Source organism: Tiliqua scincoides, chromosome 5 (genome assembly GCF_035046505.1).
Source record: "Tiliqua scincoides isolate rTilSci1 chromosome 5, rTilSci1.hap2, whole genome shotgun sequence".
Lineage (NCBI taxonomy): Eukaryota > Metazoa > Chordata > Lepidosauria > Squamata > Scincidae > Tiliqua > Tiliqua scincoides.
The window spans coordinates 78,233,886-78,252,777 of NC_089825.1; the positions used below are offsets into that span (position 1 = coordinate 78,233,886).

The following is an 18,892-nucleotide window of genomic DNA, read 5'->3' on the forward strand; positions in this document are numbered from 1 at the left end:
AGGAAGCTTCCTTGCCCTTCGCAGCCTCTCTAACTTGGCTGGTTAGCCATGCGGGCACTCTCCTGGATTTAGTGGAACCCTTCTTTCTTTGCGGTATACACCTCTGCTGGGCCTCTATTACTGTTGTTTTAAGCAGCCTCCATGCACTCTGGAGAGACTGGACTCTTTTTCCCCTCCCTTTCAACCTCCTCCTAACCAGCCTCCTCATTTGAGGGAAGTCCGCCCGTCGGAAGTCAAGGGTTTTTGTTAGAGATTTGCCTGGTATTCTTCCCCCAACGTGCACGTCAAAACGGATCGCAGCATGATCACTGTTCCCCAATGGCTCAGTAACGTTTACATCTCTAACCAGGTCCTGCGTACCGCACAAAATTAAATCCAGAGTCACCTGTCCTCTGGTGGGCTCCTTGACTAGCTGATCTAAGCCACAGTCATTTAGCACGTCAAGAAATCCGGTTTCCTTATCGTGACCAGAACACAAATTGACCCAGTCAATATGAGGATAATTGAAGTCCCCCATGATTACAACCCTGTCCCTCCTTGTCACCTCCCTGATCTGTTTCCTCATTTCAAGGTCCCCATCAGATTTCTGGTCTGGAGGACGATAGCACGCCCCCAGTATTACATTGCTGCACAAGCCTGGTAATTTAACCCACAGAGATTCTACGGTGGAGTTGGACCCACCTTCAATCTCTACTGTGCTGGATTCTATCCCTTCCTTAACATAAAGGGCCACCCCACCTCCAACACGCCCCTGCCTGTCCCTCCTGTAGAGTTTATAGCCCGGGATTGCGGTATCCCACTGATTCTCCGCATTCCACCAGGTTTCCGTTATGCCCACTATGTCAATAAGTGCCCTTCAGTGCCCTTGATTGCTTTTTACCCCTTTTCATGACTACAGAAGCTGAATAAATTTTGCAAAATCAGCATGTGTTGCATAAGTTTGTGTTGGGCTGTTGAGGTTGAAGAATACAGTAGTGACTTGTTCACTCACCGAGTCTGTTGTCAATTTGGATTTGGATTCATCTCACCCACATCCCAGATTAGATCATTGTTACAGTGAGTATCATATTTTAAAATAGACATAAACATTCTTGAATGACTTTCATTGCCTCATGGAGCGTTCATGTTAAGCAGCTGCTTGAAACAGAAGTGTCTTAGGCAGTGTGTCCTCCCAAACCAGTGTTTGATCCAGGTTACACAAAATTATTTAACTCTGCTGACCTGTTTGATTTCTGCATATGTTCAGCTATGTGACAAAATCAAGATCTTCATCTGATTGCAAATAACTCTTTAGCTATTCTGTGTCTTTTTCCTAGTGACCAACTCAGTAGATACTACTTGTCCACAGTAAAACATTCTACTGCATAGACCATGAGTGGGCAGCAATCAGACTATGGTTCATCACTGAACCCCTTTTTATTGTTCTGCACTGCAGCCAGCAATTTCGGCAAGCCTCAGCTTACCAGCAGTTTTCATGCCCAGTCTTCACACAGCCTCTCGCTGGTCAGCCACTTCCCCCTGGAAATCTGGGTTCAGAGCTTTCTGGGGCAATTTCCCAGGGAAGCGGCTGACTAGTGCATGGCTGTGTGAAGATTGGGCACAAAAACTGCTGGTTGCAGCACAGAATAGTAAGGCTTTGCTACCACTGCGTCCACATTTAGCAGCCCATGGTTTATGGCCACTTGAACATCCCTCCCTGCCTTTTGATTTGGTTAGGTGAACTTGGATGCCTGGGCTTGCCAATCCCAGCAGGTGAGCTGGCTAGGACTTCTTGTACTTGGGGAAGACAATGAATTTGAAGAACAGTCTGTCAGCTTGGTCATGTGGGGTTTCTGCTATGGCACTGATTTCAGAGGGTTTTAGAGAAGCATCTGAGGACAATAGTTGCTTCCTCCAAATGGCTTAGCAGGCTTTTTAGCATGCTGAGATTTCAGAACTCTACAAGCATCCAAAACAGGAAAAAAAATCAGAGGTTTTCACCATATTCAGTAACATTTTCCAACTTTCAGTGAATTTAAGAATGTTGGGACAGCATTATAGTGTCTTGCTAATTGGAAAGCTCTCTGAAAATTAATTATCTGAACCCTGCTAACAAAGAAAATCCTGTTCACTTAAGATGAATGCAATCCATTATGCAGTGGTACACTGGTTCCCAGCTTGTGATCCATGAGGCCTAGGAAGTGGTCCACAGAGTCTCAGGGGAAAAGATTTCCTTCAACCACTTCCAGTGTCTTGCCAAGCAAGTGCTCCCCCATGGACCACCAGAGAGGGTAGAGATTGAGACTGCTGGCACCAAGCACTGAAGTGTTGGTTGTGGCTGTGGGCTGTAGGCGGAGAACGGTCCACCCTCAGCCAGCAACAGAAGCAGTAACCCACAAAACTATTTACTATTTACTATAAATAGTAAACCTAAAAAATATCTTATTACAAATTGAATTGTATTTTTTGTGTGCAGGGTGTGGGGGGTTTGCATGTGGTTCACAACAATTCCCATCTTTGCTCCAGTGTCTGAGGGCTCCTTAAAGGTTGAGAATAACTGTTCTAGATGGTGGGAAATTTCCCATGCTGTAATTCTGACCTGCCATATACCCTTCATAAAGCAACAGAGCATTTTCCCCCCTGGTTTCTTTCAGAGTTTGCTTGCTTCTTTGAATGCAATTGTGCCTGTTGTAGTCAACCCTGCAAATAGGCTGGACGAGAGAATCTGACTGAACTGATGGGCAGGTGTCTTGGTTGTACCTTCTGAGATTGTGGCAACCCTTTCTTGTTGGTTGAGCAGCCCAAATGACTGCCACTTAATGGAGATTCAGAAAGGGAGAATTAATGCAATCTTTGTCACCTGTGATCATGTACAAAAAGCAGTTAATATCTGTATCATTAAAAATACATGGGTGGGTAATATTACAGCTGAAAGTAAACTACTAACAATAGTGAGAATGCAAAAACTACATCTTAAGTGTTGAGGTGTGTGTGGGGCTCCATTGCTGTGCCACTAAATGTAATCATAACCAGCACTGCCCCAAGTTTTGTTATCCCTTGAAATCTTACTGTGAGATGTTAACAAATTCAGGTCTGCAGCCTCTTGGTCCAGTTTTCTTCTGAAAGCTTTGTTTGTCTGCCTCCAGTTTGAAGCATTTAGGCAGGCCCCTGTATCCGCAGATTGATTTATCTGCAGATCAGGTCCGGGCCCCCCAGCTCTGCTCCTTCTCACCTCCAGAGGGGCCTCTGAGCTCAGCAGAGGCTGAGGACGTCCGCCCCTGGCCTCTGCCGAGTTCAGACTGAGCTTTCAAGCTAAAAAAACAGCAACACAACTTCTGGTTTCACATTGAAACCAGAAGTGACATTTTTAATGGATAACTCAGGAAGTCTTATAAGGAAGCCTGGGCATTATATATAAGGCACTAAAAATGTCACTTACATTTTCTCCTGCTGAGCTCAGAGACCCCTCCAGAGGTGAGGATAGCTGAATTTACCTCCAGAAGCGGAGGTGGCCCCCCTAGACCACGGGGGTGGGCGTTTGCCCATATCCACAGTTTCAGGTATCTGTGGGGGTAGGGTTCCAGAACGGAACTCCTGCGGATAAGGGGGCATGCCTGTACTTATGCCTTCCTTAATGTTGTGGGGCTCTATTTCTGAGAAAGCATGGTTAGGTTTAACCTGTGAATTTCATGCCACTGTGATTGGTGATCACAGGCCTACAAAATTGAGGGTCAGAAAAGTTTTTCCCAAACTTTATGGTAGTTTGATATGAATTTGGGGTGCTGATTCCAAAAATGGCATCCGTTTTGCCCTATCACGTCTAGTTTTGGAGACACGGCATAGCATCTTTAGTGAATGGTTCAAGCAGCTTCCTCATGAGGAAGCCATGGTGTAGCCTTCCTCAAGAGGAAGCTGCTTGAACCATTCACTAAAGATGCTATGCCGTGTCTCCAAAACTAGACATGATAGGGCAAAACGGATGCCATTTTTGGAATCCGCACCCCAAATGTACTCAGGAATTGGTGTAACGTTTAAGGAAGCAAAATGTGTGTTGGCCTGTGTTATTTAGGGAGATGGTTATGTTCCTCCCTCTTGTTCTTGTATGTTCTCACATCTTAGTGTTTGGTTTGTCTTCTGTTTGATGATGTCCTGATGACCAGCACTATGATACTTCAGAACAGAAAAGGCTATTGTTTTGGAACTTGTAATGAAATGTAGGCTCTTGCGGCAGTCCTTCTTATGAGTGAGTGAGTCCATAGGTCCATCATTCTGGCGCAGTGTTGTCTAATCAGATGGCTTGCTGTTCTTATGAGGTTTGGACAGAAATCTTTCCCTGGCCCTGCTTTCCAAGATCTTTTAACTGGAGATGCCAGGAATGAAACTTGGGGCAATCTGCATGCAAAGTACATGCTCTGCCATTGAGCTATAGGAATTTGCTTTGATTGTCTAGTAGTTGGACATGAAATGGATTAGAAAAAGGACTAGCACACAGTTGTGTGAAAATCAGTGGTCTTATTAGGGGGACAGGGGGCAATTGCCTTGGGCTGCACTCTTCTGGGGGGGCAGCCTGGCACCCTTGCACTGCCACTACTGCAATCGCTGTCGTCTTGTTTTGCTGCCCTACACCCTTTCTCGGGGGGGGGTGTTGCAGTTGTGGTCTAAGGCTGCTCACCAGCTGTTCCTTGATCTGCTGGCCTCCCAGTTGCCCTCCAAAGACAAGGAGCGAGGGTGTGACCAGCAACCAGCCTCAGACCGTGACCGCTGTTTTCAATTCCAGCAAAAAAAGCAGTGTTTTAAAATGCCGCTTGAGCCAAATATGGTGATTGCAGTCTGTGACTAATCACTGGCCACCCCCTTGCTCCGCTGCTCTCCCAGTCACATCACACACACACACCCCCAAAGCTAAGTGGCCATTTGCTGGCCACCCCCTTGCTCCGCTGCTCTCCTGGTCACCCCTCCCAAAGCTGAAGAGCAAGGGGGCAACTGGCAAGATTGCAATTGCTGCTTTCTGCTTTTTTATTTTTTAGAAACCGCAGGGGTATGACATCATACCTGGAAGTAACATCACATTCCGGGTATGACATCATGGAGACAGCATTTCAAGCTTTGCCCTGGACTCCAGGGTGGCTAGCTACGCCACTGATGAAAGTGCACAGAACTCCATCTGATTCTCTCTCTCACTTTGCTGCAGAGGCTGAAGGAGCTGAAGCAGAGAGAGTTTGCTCGTAATGTCTCATCAAGATCCCGCAAGGATGAGAGGAAGCAGGAGAAAGCCCTTCGGCGTCTGCATGAGCTAGCTGAGCAGAGAAAACAATCTGAATGGTGAGTGATCTACTTTTGTCATGAAGGGCAGACTTTTGCCACTTGACATTAGTCAATGTACTTTTAACTGATAGTTAACAATGTTTAAAGCTAATATAAATAATTTTAACTATAATCTCCCAATTGAAATTGTTTTGATGTGTTTATTCTGATCTGATCTTATTACCACTGCCTGCAACATGTCTTGTATTGTTCTATATTATGTTTGGTGTTCTAAAGTGGCCTACAAAAGTTCAGGTGGGTTTGACAACAAAAATATGATACCAGAATAAACCAACTCACATTTCAATGTGCAGCACCGCTCCTTTTGTCAAGGACGTGGACTGTGAACTGGAAAAAGCAGTGTTGTTTGGGTCTTCACAGTATGGGATTTGATTGCTGGCAGCTCTAGGCCACCTCTGGCCAGCCTTGTCATCAGGAAGAGACCAATAGGAGGGCATGCAAAGCATGTGTGCAGCAGGGAGAGAGTTCTGACACTTACATCCTGCAGGTCCTAGTGACTGTGGTAACTTGTCTAGAAGACAAGGGGCAAGGTTGAGTAGGTATGGGTGGAGGAGGGTTGGGGGAGGTGAAAAGATGAAGACATATCCAGTGGCTTTAACCAGAATTTTGTTCTTTCTCTCTTTTTTGTTATCCCCTTTCCTATTTCCTAGTGCTCCAGGAAGCGGGCCAATGTTCAGAACCACTACAGTGGCTGTAGATGAAGAAGGGGGAGAGGATGAGATGGACCTGGCAGCTCCTAGTACATGTTCCTCCTTCTCACCAGCATCTAGTCAGGCCACCAGTATGACCGTCGACAAGGGCATTGTTTCTGCCAGTGGGCAAGCCAGTAGCAACGCTGGTCTTGGGCAGGTTCCTGTCCAGGTGCCACAAGCCATCAGCTTTGGGGTTAATCCTCTTCAAAAGATAGGAGTGTCATTCTCCTTTGCCAAGAAGGCTCCTGTGAAGCTTGAGTCGATTGCCTCTGTCTTCAAAGACCATGTGGATGAGTCTGGTTCTCCTGAAGAAGTCAAAGCTGATGAGCGAGCCCATTCAGATTCAGGACTTTTAGGAAAAATTGGAGAGGTAGAGGGAACGAACAGCCCTGACAATAAGGTAGATGAGGAGGAGCAGCAGCTTGAGAAAGATGGGGCAGGTCTGAGCACCACACTGTCAAAGCTGAAGAAGATGAAACGAGAGGATGGACCAGTGGCCATGGAGCCAGAATATTACCACTACATTCCCCCAGCCCACTGCAAAGTGAAACCCAACTTTCAGTTTCTGCTGTTCATGAAGGCCACAGAGCAAGTAGAAGCAGAAGCTCTGAGCAAGAAAGCAGCACGTGAAAGAAAGCGGAGCAACTCGCCCAAACCCAAAGCATCAAAAAACAGCGAGAAGGTGTCAACAGCAGAGTCTGCTACCCATCAAAAGGAACCAAGTCCTGCCAGCAAAAGCAGCAAAATTGAAGACAAGGAAATTCCAGAAGAGACAGGCAGGCAGGAAGGCAAGCAGCCCAGAGAAAGCAAACCAGCAGTGTCAGATACTGCTAAAGAGCTTCCCCAGGCTGCAGCAAGCAGCAAAGAAACCACAGACGGTCCTAAGCATTTGATGGGACCCTTCTTCCCAGTGCTGAGTAAAGACGAGAGCACCACCCTACAGTGGCCCTCCGAACTGCTGATCCTCACCAAAGCAGAGCCCTCCATTTCATACAGCTGCAACCCCTTGTATTTTGACTTTAAGCTGTCTCGCAACAAAGATGCAAGAGCAAAGGGGACTGAGAAGCAGAAAGCCACAGCCAGTCTTTCCAAGGAGAAAACACAACCTGCCGAAGGTGAGGATGCAGCCAAGAACAAAGAGATGGACCTTCTTGCTGGCAGTTCCTCCACAGTGACAGAAGCAAAGTCCCAGCCAGCATGCAGCAAGCAGGAGTCCCACCCTCTTAATGCTGGGAAAGGGGAAAGCCTCGAAGACAGCAGCAAAGGCAGCCTTGTTAGTCGCAAAGACAAAGTGGGGAAATCTCACAAACACAAGAAGAAGAAGAAGCACAAGAAGGCCACCAAGCATAAACGTCGGCGCAAGGGTGAGGCGGAGGAGAAAGGCAGGGAGGGGGACCTTGCGGAAGAGAAGTCCAAGAAACGAAAGAAGCACAAACGCAAGAAAAGCAAGCCTTTCTTCCCCACAGAGGCTGAGCGGGTGCAGGGGACCGAAGACAGTGGCCACCCCAGAAAGAGGAAGTGGTGCTCTCAGGACTCCCAGCGGAAGTCTGTCTCTACTGAAGAAGGCAGCAGCAGCAAGAAAGATGACAGTGGCACCTCCTCCCAAGAGCACAGCAGCAAAAAACACAAGGGGGACCCACAGCAGGCCGCCTCTGCCACCAAGAGGCGGCCTTCTGCCCCAGCTTCAGGGCACCCTGGCCACAGGGGCCGGCAAAGCAGCGGTGGCTACGAGAGCGACGAGGACTCCTGCCACAAGCACTTCAGGCAGAAGTCAGCATCGCGGTACAGTGATGATTACGATTCTGGCAGTGACTGTTCACGGAGCCGCTCCCGATCAGGAAGGAGGCATTCCTCTCGAAGGTCATCTCAAAGGTCCTATTCCACAAGTTCATATGCATCCTCAGACAACAGCCGGTACAGCCGGCGACGGAGCTACTCGGAAGATAGCTATAGTGACTACAGTGACCACTCACGGAGTCGCACAAAGCACTCCCACGACTCGGATGATTCCGACTACGCCAGTTCCAAGCGCAGGTCCAAACGGCACAACTACTCTTCTTCAGAAGATGACTACAGTCTGAGCAGGAGCCGTTCTCGCAGCCGAAGCAGGAGTCGAACCCATGCCAGGGGGAGGTCAAGGACAAGAAACCGGGGCAGGACGCGCAGCAGCAGCTGCAGTCGCAGCCGCAGCAAACGGAGGAGCCGCAGCCGCACAGGGCACAGCTGGAAACGGAGTCGGAGCTACAGCCGGGAGCGGAGCCGGAGCACAAGAAGCCTTTCGCAGAGGTCTCTTTCAAGGAAGGGCTCCCGAGGCCACGAGAGCCCTGGTGAGAGGAGATCGGGACGTCGGGACTTCATACGGTCCAAGATCTACCGCTCTCAGTCCCCTCAGTACTTCCGAGCCAGGCAAGGTGAGGGGCCCCTGAGAAAAGAAGTGCGAGGTGATGAAGCTACAGGGCCCAGCAGTCTTTCCCACAACAGCGGCAGCTCCACGTTGGGAAGCAGCTGTACTTCAGAGGAAAAGAATTCTGCCACCGCCAAGCTCCTTTTGGAAAAGATTCAGTCCAGGAAGGTGGAGAAGAAACCTGGTGGTAGTGAAGAGTCCCCTGCAGGGCCCCACAAGGCTGGCATAAAGCTGAAAGATCCCCCTCAAGGCTACTTCGGCCCAAAGCTTCCACCCTCACTAGGCAACAAAACCGTCCTCCCTTTAATTGGAAAGCTTCCCACAGTCCGGAAGCCAAGTGCCAAGCAGTTTGAAGAACCTGGCTTAGAAAGAGGAGAGGAAGTGGAACTGTCGGAAGCAGACGAAGCAACCCGTGATGTTGGAGAGAGTGTCCTGGCAAGCCAGCTTCAGGTGGAGGAACCCATCGTGACAGCGGCACAGGACAACCTCCCAGCAGATCAGAAACCAGAAGAAGTGGCCACAGAGATGGCCCCTGCACCACTCGAGCCACCGGGGCTCCCAGAGCACTATGGATCTGGTGAGCTGGTTGTGCCGCACGGTTTCCTCTCTGACCCCAGTGAGGGTGATGCTTTAGAGCCTTTGGACAGTGAGAGCCAGCCTGTTTCCATAGAAGGCAGGATTGTGCCTTTGGCATCAGATGTTGAGCCCTTCCCTGGCTATGTGCCACAGAGTGGGGAGGCGAGCATCAGTGGGGAGCAGGAAGGCACTGAGGACTCTTCCCTGGCACCGTTGGAGAGCCAGCCCATCACATTCACTCCAGAAGAGATGGAGAAATACAGCAAACTCCAGCAGGCAGCTCAACAGCATATCCAGCAGCAGCTCCTAGCCAAGCAGGTCAAGGCTTTTCCTGCATCAGCAGCCCTGGCTCCTGCTGCAGCACCTGCCCTGCAGCCCATCCACATTCAACAACCTGCCGCAGCCGCAGCCACCTCTATCACCACCGTGCAGCATGCCATCTTGCAGCATCATGCGGCAGCAGCTGCCGCAGCCATTGGCATCCACCCTCACCCTCACCCTCAGCCTCTTGCTCAAGTGCATCACATCCCCCAGCACCACTTGACACCCATCTCCTTGTCCCACTTAACCCACTCAATCATCCCAGGGCACCCAGCCACTTTCCTGGCCAGCCATCCCATCCATATCATCCCTGCCTCTGCTATCCACCCAGGTCCCTTCACTTTCCATCCTGTCCCCCACGCTGCCCTCTACCCAACCCTTCTAGCACCTCGACCAGCAACTGCTGCAGCCGCCACAGCACTGCACCTCCATCCTCTCCTGCACCCCATTTTCTCAGGACAGGACTTGCAGCATCCTCCTAGCCATGGCACATGAAGGAGTGTAAAAGGGGCAGCCTCTATCAGTGTGGAGGAGGCAGGGGTGTGAGTGTGTATGTGTGTCTGTCTGTCTGTGTACAGTCTCTCTTGCTCTCTGAATGGCACTGACTGACACAGGAACAGCCAAAGAAGGGAAGGGTTGGGCAGGGATGGAAAGGCTAACTCAGATGAGCAGCTCTGAGGGAGAGGGGAAAGCTGTGTTGCTGGAGGGGTTTTCAGGGGGCTCCTGCAGCTAAAGGTGATATGTTCACCTCCTGAATGGATGTGAAGTTCTCTGGCAGAAGCACGCCCTTTCCTTTAATTTCTGATTCTTATGTTCGTAATTGTCCTTCCATTCTGAAAATGGGAATTGGTCACGCTTAAATTGCCTTCAATATCTGTTTGAATACTAGGCATGAAAGTAGCAGTGTGGGTTCACTTTGAAGCTCAACCTGAGCAAAACAGCCAAGAGATGTTCAGCACGGGGACCATCCCTGTGTTCCTGCCTGCTCCCATTTGACAGCCGCATGCAGCAGCCTACTGATTGTCACAAACAGGGCAGTTGCTTGCCAGTTTCCAATGTCAGACTGGCTTGGCAGAGCTGTCCTTGCACACACATGCTCGCACACACTCCAGAATGCTGCTGAAGGAGAAAACAGAGAGCAATTCCTTTTTCAGTCCTTGAAGCAATATGGTGGACTGGAGTCTTGTGAACGTCCTGAACATGACTCTGTAATGTGTACTCTTTCCTCTGTAATATTGACAGTTCTTTATTAACTTATGATTTTTTCCAGAAGAAAAGTTTAAAAAATTGCACTGATCTCTGTACAAGTCGAAATGCTGCTTTTTGTAGCTCCTCTGACAAATGTTCCATATTGGTAGTATACCGCAATAACACTTTTTTACGGCCCATTCTTTGAGTGGTACTCGTTCCAGTGGCTTTGATTATATATACATTTTGATGTAGTTGGAAAGAAAACTCTTGTCAAAGGTTCAAGGCTTCTAGTTGCAGCTAGGGTGCAAGACGACTTCAAGCATGTATATTTTATTGAGCTCATTTTTTTGGTGGAGTTTTTATGTACTATAAATGAAAACAAAAAATAGACTTTTCAATTTACAGGAGAAAATGTGACAAGATTTGGAATAAGCAAGGAGCAGCAATCTGGACCTTGTGTATTATAGCTAATGAATGCCATCCTGTGCAATGACATCGCTTGTAGCATCTTTGAAGAAGGGAGGTAATGGGGCAGCAGAAGTGTTCACTGCATGTTGCAGTTAACAGCGAGGCCATTAAGTTTGTGAGAGATGGCCAGTTGGCTTATTGAGCAGGAAGCCATTTTGCAGTCAGAGGAAAAGGTGGGTCCTACAGAAATACCCACAGCCTGACCATTTTTCCTGTGGTTCAGCTACTTGTTTTTAAGTCTCTTCTGCATCATAGCTTCTAGGTAGGATTGAGTATAAGTTTTTGAGTGAGTGAAGACTCCTTGTTTTGAAATATGTGCCTTTTTATGTTTTGAAAAGGTTTTGCGTGGTGTGTGCTGTTCTGAATTCTTCCCTTTTTCTGGAATTTTTCTTCCAAAGGGAGAGGTTGCTCATCTTCACAGCCCCTTGTTAACATAGGTACTGTTAGTCCTGGAGAGAGGATTTGCAACACTGCTACTCCCTAGGGTAGGACTTCAACCAACAAACAAAAAAGGGAGGGGGTTGCTGTCAGTTTACCTTGAGGTCTCCGTTGACACCAGCATGTGCACAACGAGAAGCCAGCTTCCTGCAAAGTGATGGCTGTTTGTGATCTGCAAGCAGAGTTTGAAGGCACTGTTAGCTGTTACTTCCACTCCAAAATTTTGAAAATAATCACGATTACCTGCTGCCCTGAAATGATCCAGCCTCTAAGCTTCCTTACACTTTGCTACAAAGAGACTAGCACAGGAAATGCTGCTCCAACAAACTCTCTTGGTAGCCATTGTAAATATTCAACAAAATAACAGTATTAATTTCTCAGTGCTTCATTTCCTTGAGGTTCAGACTGCAAATGCAGCACCCTAGTCCAGGAGAAGACTGGACTTCCACAAAGAGTGCTTACAACAGAAAGAACACATTTACTTCAGTATCATCAGACTATATTTAACTTTGTCACATAAAAGTATATATATATAAATATATATATGCTGTAAAAATGAGGAAAATAAACTTTCTAATAAACTAGTAATTTGGGGGAAAGTGTGTTTGTGCGTATTTGTTTTCCGACTGCATCAGACCCAAATTTTAATTGTCATTGTAAGGTTTCTCCCCTCCTGCTTTTTTAAGGCAGATCTTTTATGTACTACTTACACAGAATACAATTCTGCCCTCCCCAGTGTTGACACTGTGTTGCTGTGGCACGGTCTCTAAGAGATGGGGTGCAGAGGGTACACCATACCTGGGCCTGAAGTTAAAAAAAGGGGGCCAAGAGCAAAAAAAGTGGGGTTGGGAGCCAAATTCACTTTTGAAGGGTGAAGGGGCCCAAAAGAAACTCTACACCCTGATAAAATTAATCTCATTGGCACTGCTCTGTGGCATCCCCAGCCCCACCCCTGACTTGTTGGGTGCTAACATAAGAAGAGCCCCACTGGATCAGGCCAAAGGCCCATCTAGTCCAGCTTCCTGTATCTCACAGTGGCCCACCAAGTGCTTCAGGGAGCATGCAAGACAATAGACACAACCTGCATCCTGGTGCCCCCCCCCCCGCATTTGGCATTCTGAGGTGACCCACTTCTAAAATCAGGAGGTTGCATACAGCTGTCATGACTTGTAACCCGTGATGAACTTTTCCTCCAGAAATTTGTCCAATTCCCTTTTAAAGGCATTTAGGTGAGATGCCATCACCACTTCCTTTGGCAAGGAGTTCCACAGACTAATTACACACTGGGTAAAAGAAATAATTTATTTTGTCTGTCATAACTCAGGAGAGTTATGTAACACTCCATTTTAGTGGATGGCCCCTGGTTCTGGTTTTATGCGAGAGGGGAAAGAGCATCTCTATCCATCCCCTGCTAATTTTGTATGTCTCAGTCAGGCCCCCCCCTCAGGTGCCTCTTTTCTGGACTTAAGAGCCCCAAATGTTGTAGCCTTTCCTCTTAAGGAGGTGCCCCAGCCCAGTAATCATTTTGGTCACTCTCTTCTGCACCTTTTCCATTTCCATTATATCCTTTTTGAAATGTGGTGACCGGAACGGGACATAGTATTCCAGAGGTGGCATTACCATTGATTTGTACAACGGCATTATAATATTAGCCATCTTATTCTCAATACCTTTTCTAATCATCAAGTGTGAAGGCTCGGGGGTTGGCCCAGATGGGTAGGCCCCAGCCAACATCAGTTTCTGCTACACATACCCGGCAGCGTTTCACATGTGGTTTCAGGCCATCAGCCATACCACTAGTCAGAAAATGCCTCCCTTTCCTCATCCTTTGAAAATTCCCTGGTGGGACCCCATTTTTCCTCAGTTTACCTCTAGTCTTGCTTCAGGCTTATGGATTATGTTACCATGAAGAGGAGCTTCAAGTGAACAAACTTGCTTTAAGATTTTTGAACGCTGTTCTCATGATCTGCACAGTTGTGTGTGCTGTGTAGGAAGCAAAGCTCAGAAGCCATTCTAGCTGGGCTACTCCCTACACCAGTAAGGACAATAAGACCCAAATCCTAACCAACTTTCCAGCTCAGGCATAGCTGTCCCAATGGGACGTGTAGTGCATCTTACAGTTGGGTGGCACTCACGAAGCCCTCGAAGTAAGGGAATGTTTGTTCCCTTAACTCCAAACTGCATTACCTTTATGTCAGTGGTGGAAAGTGGGTTATGACCACCCTAAAAGTAATTGGTCTACCTAGACTCTAAGGCAGGGGTGTCCAAAGTTTTTGGCAGGAGAGCCACATAATCTCCGACATTGTGTTGGGGACTGGGGGGGGGGGAAAGGTAATTTACATTTAAAATTTGAATACATTTACATAAGTTTACATAAATGAATATATTAAAGATGAACTTATATGAATGAATGAAAGTCTTGCAATAGCTCAAGGCCTATACAAGGCCTTGCACAAAGCAAGGCTGGCCTCTCCTTTGCTGCCGCTACTGCATCATAGACGTGAAACAGCAAGCAGTGGAGGAAGCCCTCATCCCACAGCTCACATGAGAGGTCAAACAGTCACCCTCATGCTGAGAGCAGTTGTGTCGGGCCATTGCGGGCTCCAGCTAGTCTCCGGAGGGCCAGAGGCTCATTGGAGACTGGGGGCTCCCTGAGTGCCTCATTGGGAGTCCTCAAGGGCCGTAAGTGGCCCTAGGGCCAGGGTTTGGGCACTCCTGCTCTAAGGGAAGAACCGATCTCCTATGCCAGGACGCATAAGTGGCATAATCACAACTCTTCGCTTGTTTTTGATAAAACCCATGCTAGTTTCCCCTCAACTCATGGAGGAAATAACTGTATTGATAAAGGTTGCTTCACATACACAAGGCAGGATATTTGGGGAGGGGGCCCTAATGTACTATTCCACTGGAAGTAAAACCAGCAGTAAACCCCTTGCGCCTGGTTTGCCCTATAACCCTAAATCTTTTATTTCAAATGTAAAAGGGGATGTTGAGACATCCTTACTGGGTCACCTTGGGCCAATCCCTGTCTTTCAGCCCCACCTATCTCACAGGCTTGTTGTGGGGACAAAATGAGGGGAGGGACTACATACACCACCCTAAGCTCCTTGGAGGAAGGGTGGTATAAACGTGAACAAAAAAATCTTTAACGTGGCAGAATTGGACCCAGGTATTGAAACTTCAGTTCTAGAATCAAGATTTTTTGATCGCACGTTTATAACTACAATTTTACACAAAAGAAAACCCAGTACAATATTTTCCCTACAGTAGTTGGGATAAGATGATTCCCAGAGTGGTTTTTTCTTAGTATATTACTTCCTATATTCCCTTTTGTATTTATTTATAATTTATATAATTGTTTTCAGCCTTTATCATGAGGAATTTTGTCAGATGCCTCATGATGACAGCTTCAGGTCTGATGCATTGCTCTTAAATAGATTCTGATGGTGATCTTGGTCATTGCTTTTCTACAAGAAACATGGTGCAGTGACTGTAACAAGTCTTAACAATTGTTATTTTATCACTCTTAATTACTATAGTGTAATAATAACACTTCATACTGTATTATAGTGTTCTTGGTATCCAAAGGACTTACTTGCACATCTCGGCAATTTATTATTTTATTGATTTATTTACTACATTTATACCCCACCTTTCTCCCAGAAGGGTTGGCAATCCTTAGGCATTAGAAAAAGCTGAGGCTAAGCAAAAAGTGGTTGAATTGGGGTTTGAACGGAAGGTTTCTCAGCTCACGCTCAACTATGCACTAGCTTTTTCTTTTGATTGAATTAAACTTACTTTGATGTAAATCAGTTTGGGGTCTGGGTGTTTTCTACAAGGCAGTATTTGAGGTTTGGTTTTGTGGTGAAAGGGAAAGCTAGAGAGCATTTCAAGCTGACATAATTAAGGTCCAAGCAGAGACACCACATGCTTGTTTTCCTGTCACGCTGTTTTGGTGCTAGTTTGTTGGAGGATTTGTGGGAAAGCCCTGCACTAGGCTCCCCATACCACCACCCACCTACTTCCAATGGCTTATTGGGTGCTGCCCCCTATACTGACAGTTCAAGGGTCAATCTAACAAGGTAAGAGTGAGAGCCCTCACCATTGGCCAGTCTATGCCATGGCAAACGCAAGCGCAGCTAAGGTTTGGTTATTTTTTATTTATTCCTAATACAGTACTCCTAGCCTGCCTTCCCCCAGGGACATGGCAAAGGATGTGAATCTCTCACTGGCTAAGCCCCAATCCTATCCAACTTTCCAGCACTGATGCAGCTGCAATGCAGCCCTGAGGTAAGGGAAGAAATGTTCCCTAACATTGAGGAGGCATCTGTGACTGCCTCCCCACCACAGGATGCAGTGCACACCCCATTGGCATGGCTGCACCAGCAGTGGAAAATGGGATAGGATTGGGCCCTAATGCTGTCTATGGTGCAGTATTAATATGGGGGAAATTAAAATATTATTTGGAGAGACTTATTTCAGCTCTTAGCTGAGTATGGAGACATTTCTGAAGGTAGTGACATGGAAAGGCCCACCTAGGAGTAACCACCTTGGCAAATAATGGGATTCTGACACTGTGTATGTGTGGGGGGATGGGTGTTGCTATAATATGCTGGTGTAGGATTTGCTTTTGGGTGCAGAAGTTGACATCCAGGAACCCTCTCTTCTTAACGTTAACGTTTTGCCTTAAGACTGCAAAAATTAGACTTGAAAGTGTGTGCGCAATGCCTGCTAAAATCTCAATCTGGGATAAACGATACATGTGTGGAAAAACATCCAGTGGTCTGCAGTAAGGTTGCAGTGCTGGGGCAATGTTCATCTCTGGAGGTGAAAGCAAATCCTCTTCATTCAATGCAAAAAGAAAAATTTATTATGCACACCACATTACAGACACTTCCTGAGATGACCTGGGAAGGATTCTGTTTGAGAGCAATGAGGCAGCCTGAGATTAGCTGGTCAGTGAAACAGTGGCAGGTTTTTATGGACTATCGGGTCCCTCTTGATTTCATTTTCTTTGTATGTGGAAAAAGTCGATGCCCTTAAGAATGTACCAAGTGATTTTCTTTATTCCTACATGACCAATCCCAACCTAATAGTATCTGAGATTAGATCAGGGGTGCCCAAACCCAGGCCTGGGGGGCTATTTGTGACCCTCAGGGACCCCCAATCCAGCCCTCTGGGAGCCCCTGGTCTCCAATGAGCCTCTGGCTCACCAGAGACTTGCTGGAGCCCGCACTGGCCCAACACAACTGTTCTCAGTGCAAGGGCCAGATGTGCAATCTTTCATGCGAGCTGCATGAGTTTTCTGTCCGTTGCTTGCTATTTTATGTCTGTGAAGCAGCAGTGGCAGTGAAGGAAAGGCCAGCCTTGCTTTGTGCAAGGCCCTTTATAGGCCTTGAGCTATAGCAAGACCTTCATTAATTTGTGTAAGTTCTCTAATATATTCATTTATGTAAATTTATTCAAATTTTAAATGTAAATTAATTCTTTTTTTTCCCTGGCCCCCAACACAGTGGCTGAGAGATGATGTGGCCCTCCTGCCAAAAAGTTTGGACACCCCTGGACTTTCCTGGTAAAAGCTTCCAGGCAGTGTCTCTCACTGTGCATGTTTATGAAATCTGCACCAACAGATCACATCAAAGAAACATGCAGCTAGTATAATAATAATAATAACTTTATTTATACCCCGCCGTTCTCCCCAAAGGGACCCAAGGCGGCTTACAATAGGTTAAAAGCAGATTAAAATATAATTTAACAAACAGAAAAAAACATATTCACACATTGACAGATATCATAAAAAACAGTAGTCAGATAAAAAGTCAGGTAAAAAGAACATAGAGCAGCAGATCATAAAGGAATCAGGCCTGTAAAAACATACTAAAAGATGTAGAAAAGATGTTAAAAAGGCCATGAACTCAGAAGGCTTGTTTAAATGGAAGGGTCTTCAGGCCTCGCCGAAAAGTCTCAAGAGAGGGAGCCATTCTCAAGTCAAGGGGAAGGGAATTCCATAACGTTGGTGCCACTACTGAGAAGGCCCTATTTCTTGCCGCCGCCCCACATACCTCCTTAGGCGGCGGCACTTGTAAAAAGGCCTTCTCTGATGACCTAAGAGGACGAGCCGGATTGTACGGAAGTAGGTGATCTCTAAGATACCCTGGCCCAGAGCAGTATGGGACTTTAAAGGTCAAAACCAGCACCTTGAATTGGACGCGGACACAAATGGGCAGCCAATGGAGCCCCTGGAGAAGCGGGCTGATAGAGTCAAACCGCCTGCCTCCAGTAACCACACGGGCCACCACATTGTGCACTAATTGCAGTTTCCAAACCGTCTTCAGGGGCAGCCCCACATAAAGCGCATTACAATAATATAACCTCGATGTCACCGTGGCATGGATCACCGTGGCCAGGTATGCACGATCCAAGTACGGCTGCAGCTGGCGCACCAGCCGAAGCTGAGCAAAGGCCCCCCTAGCCACAGCCGCCACCTGGGAATCCAGGAGCAGCTGCGAGTCCAGGTGGACCCCCAAGCTGCGGACCTGCTCCTTCAGAGGGAGTGCAACCCTATTCAGCGCAAGCCGATAGTCCAATACCTGTATCGAGGATTTCGGAACCAGGAGAGCCTCTGTCTTATCCGGATTTAATTTCAGCTTATTAGCCCCCATCCAGATCCTCACTGCTTCCAGACAGTGCTCCAGGCCCTCAACCGCCACCCTGGAGTCTGGAGGAAAGGAGAGATAGAGCTGGGTGTCATCAGCATATTGATGACACCCCACTCCAAACCCCCAGATGACCTCTCCCAGTGGTTTCATGTAGATATTAAATAGCATGGGGGACAGAATTGAACCCTGTGGCACCAGGGTTCAAAGGCCAGGGTGTCGAACAGGCATCCCCCAGCACCACCATCTGGGACCAACCCTCCAAGTAGGAGCGGAACCACCGCAAAACAATGCCTCCAACTCCCAACTCGGCCAATTGGCCCAGAAGGATACCATGGTCAATGGTATCGAAAGCTGCTGAGAGGTCCAGCAAGACCAACAGGGGCGCACTCCCCCTGTCTAGTCTCTGGCGAAGGTCATCCACCAAGGCGACCAAGGCAGTTTCCGTCCCAAAGCCCGGTCTGAAAGGATCCAGATAATCCGCTTCATCTAAGACCCTCTGGAGTTGGGCTGCCACCACCTGCTCAATTACCTTGCCCAGAAATGGGATGTTGGAGACTGGCCGGTAGTTATCTAACACAGTGGAATCCAGGGAGGGCTTCTTCAGGAGGGGGCGAACCACCGCCCGTTTCAAAGTGAGTGGCAACGTCCCTTCCATCAAGGAAGAGTTGACCACCCTCCCTGTCCACTCAGCCAGTCCACCCCAGGTAGCTCTTATCAGCCAAGCTGGGCAAGGGTCAAACAGGCAGGCAGACGGCCTCACACTCCAAAGGAGTCTGTCCACATCCTCAGGCTGTATAAGCTGAAAAGAATCCCACAACACTGGACAAGCAGTTGCCAAG

The 18,892-nt window shown here is 47.6% G+C and overlaps 1 protein-coding gene across 7 annotated transcripts in view; it reads left to right on the forward strand.

Moving 5' to 3' along the window:
- The window catches only part of GPATCH8 (G-patch domain containing 8), a 100,808-nt gene extending 88,825 nt beyond the window's left edge, over positions 1 to 11,983 (forward strand). For all 7 annotated transcript variants that reach the window (XM_066628167.1, XM_066628170.1, XM_066628168.1 and 4 more), the window contains 2 exons: positions 5,171 to 5,301; positions 5,955 to 11,983. In XM_066628167.1, the coding sequence (XP_066484264.1) occupies positions 5,171 to 5,301; positions 5,955 to 9,792 (3,969 nt within the window). In that variant the 3' untranslated portion in view covers positions 9,793 to 11,983. The remainder of the gene's footprint in view (positions 1 to 5,170; positions 5,302 to 5,954) is intronic.
- The last annotated feature ends 6,909 nt before the right edge of the window (positions 11,984 to 18,892 follow it).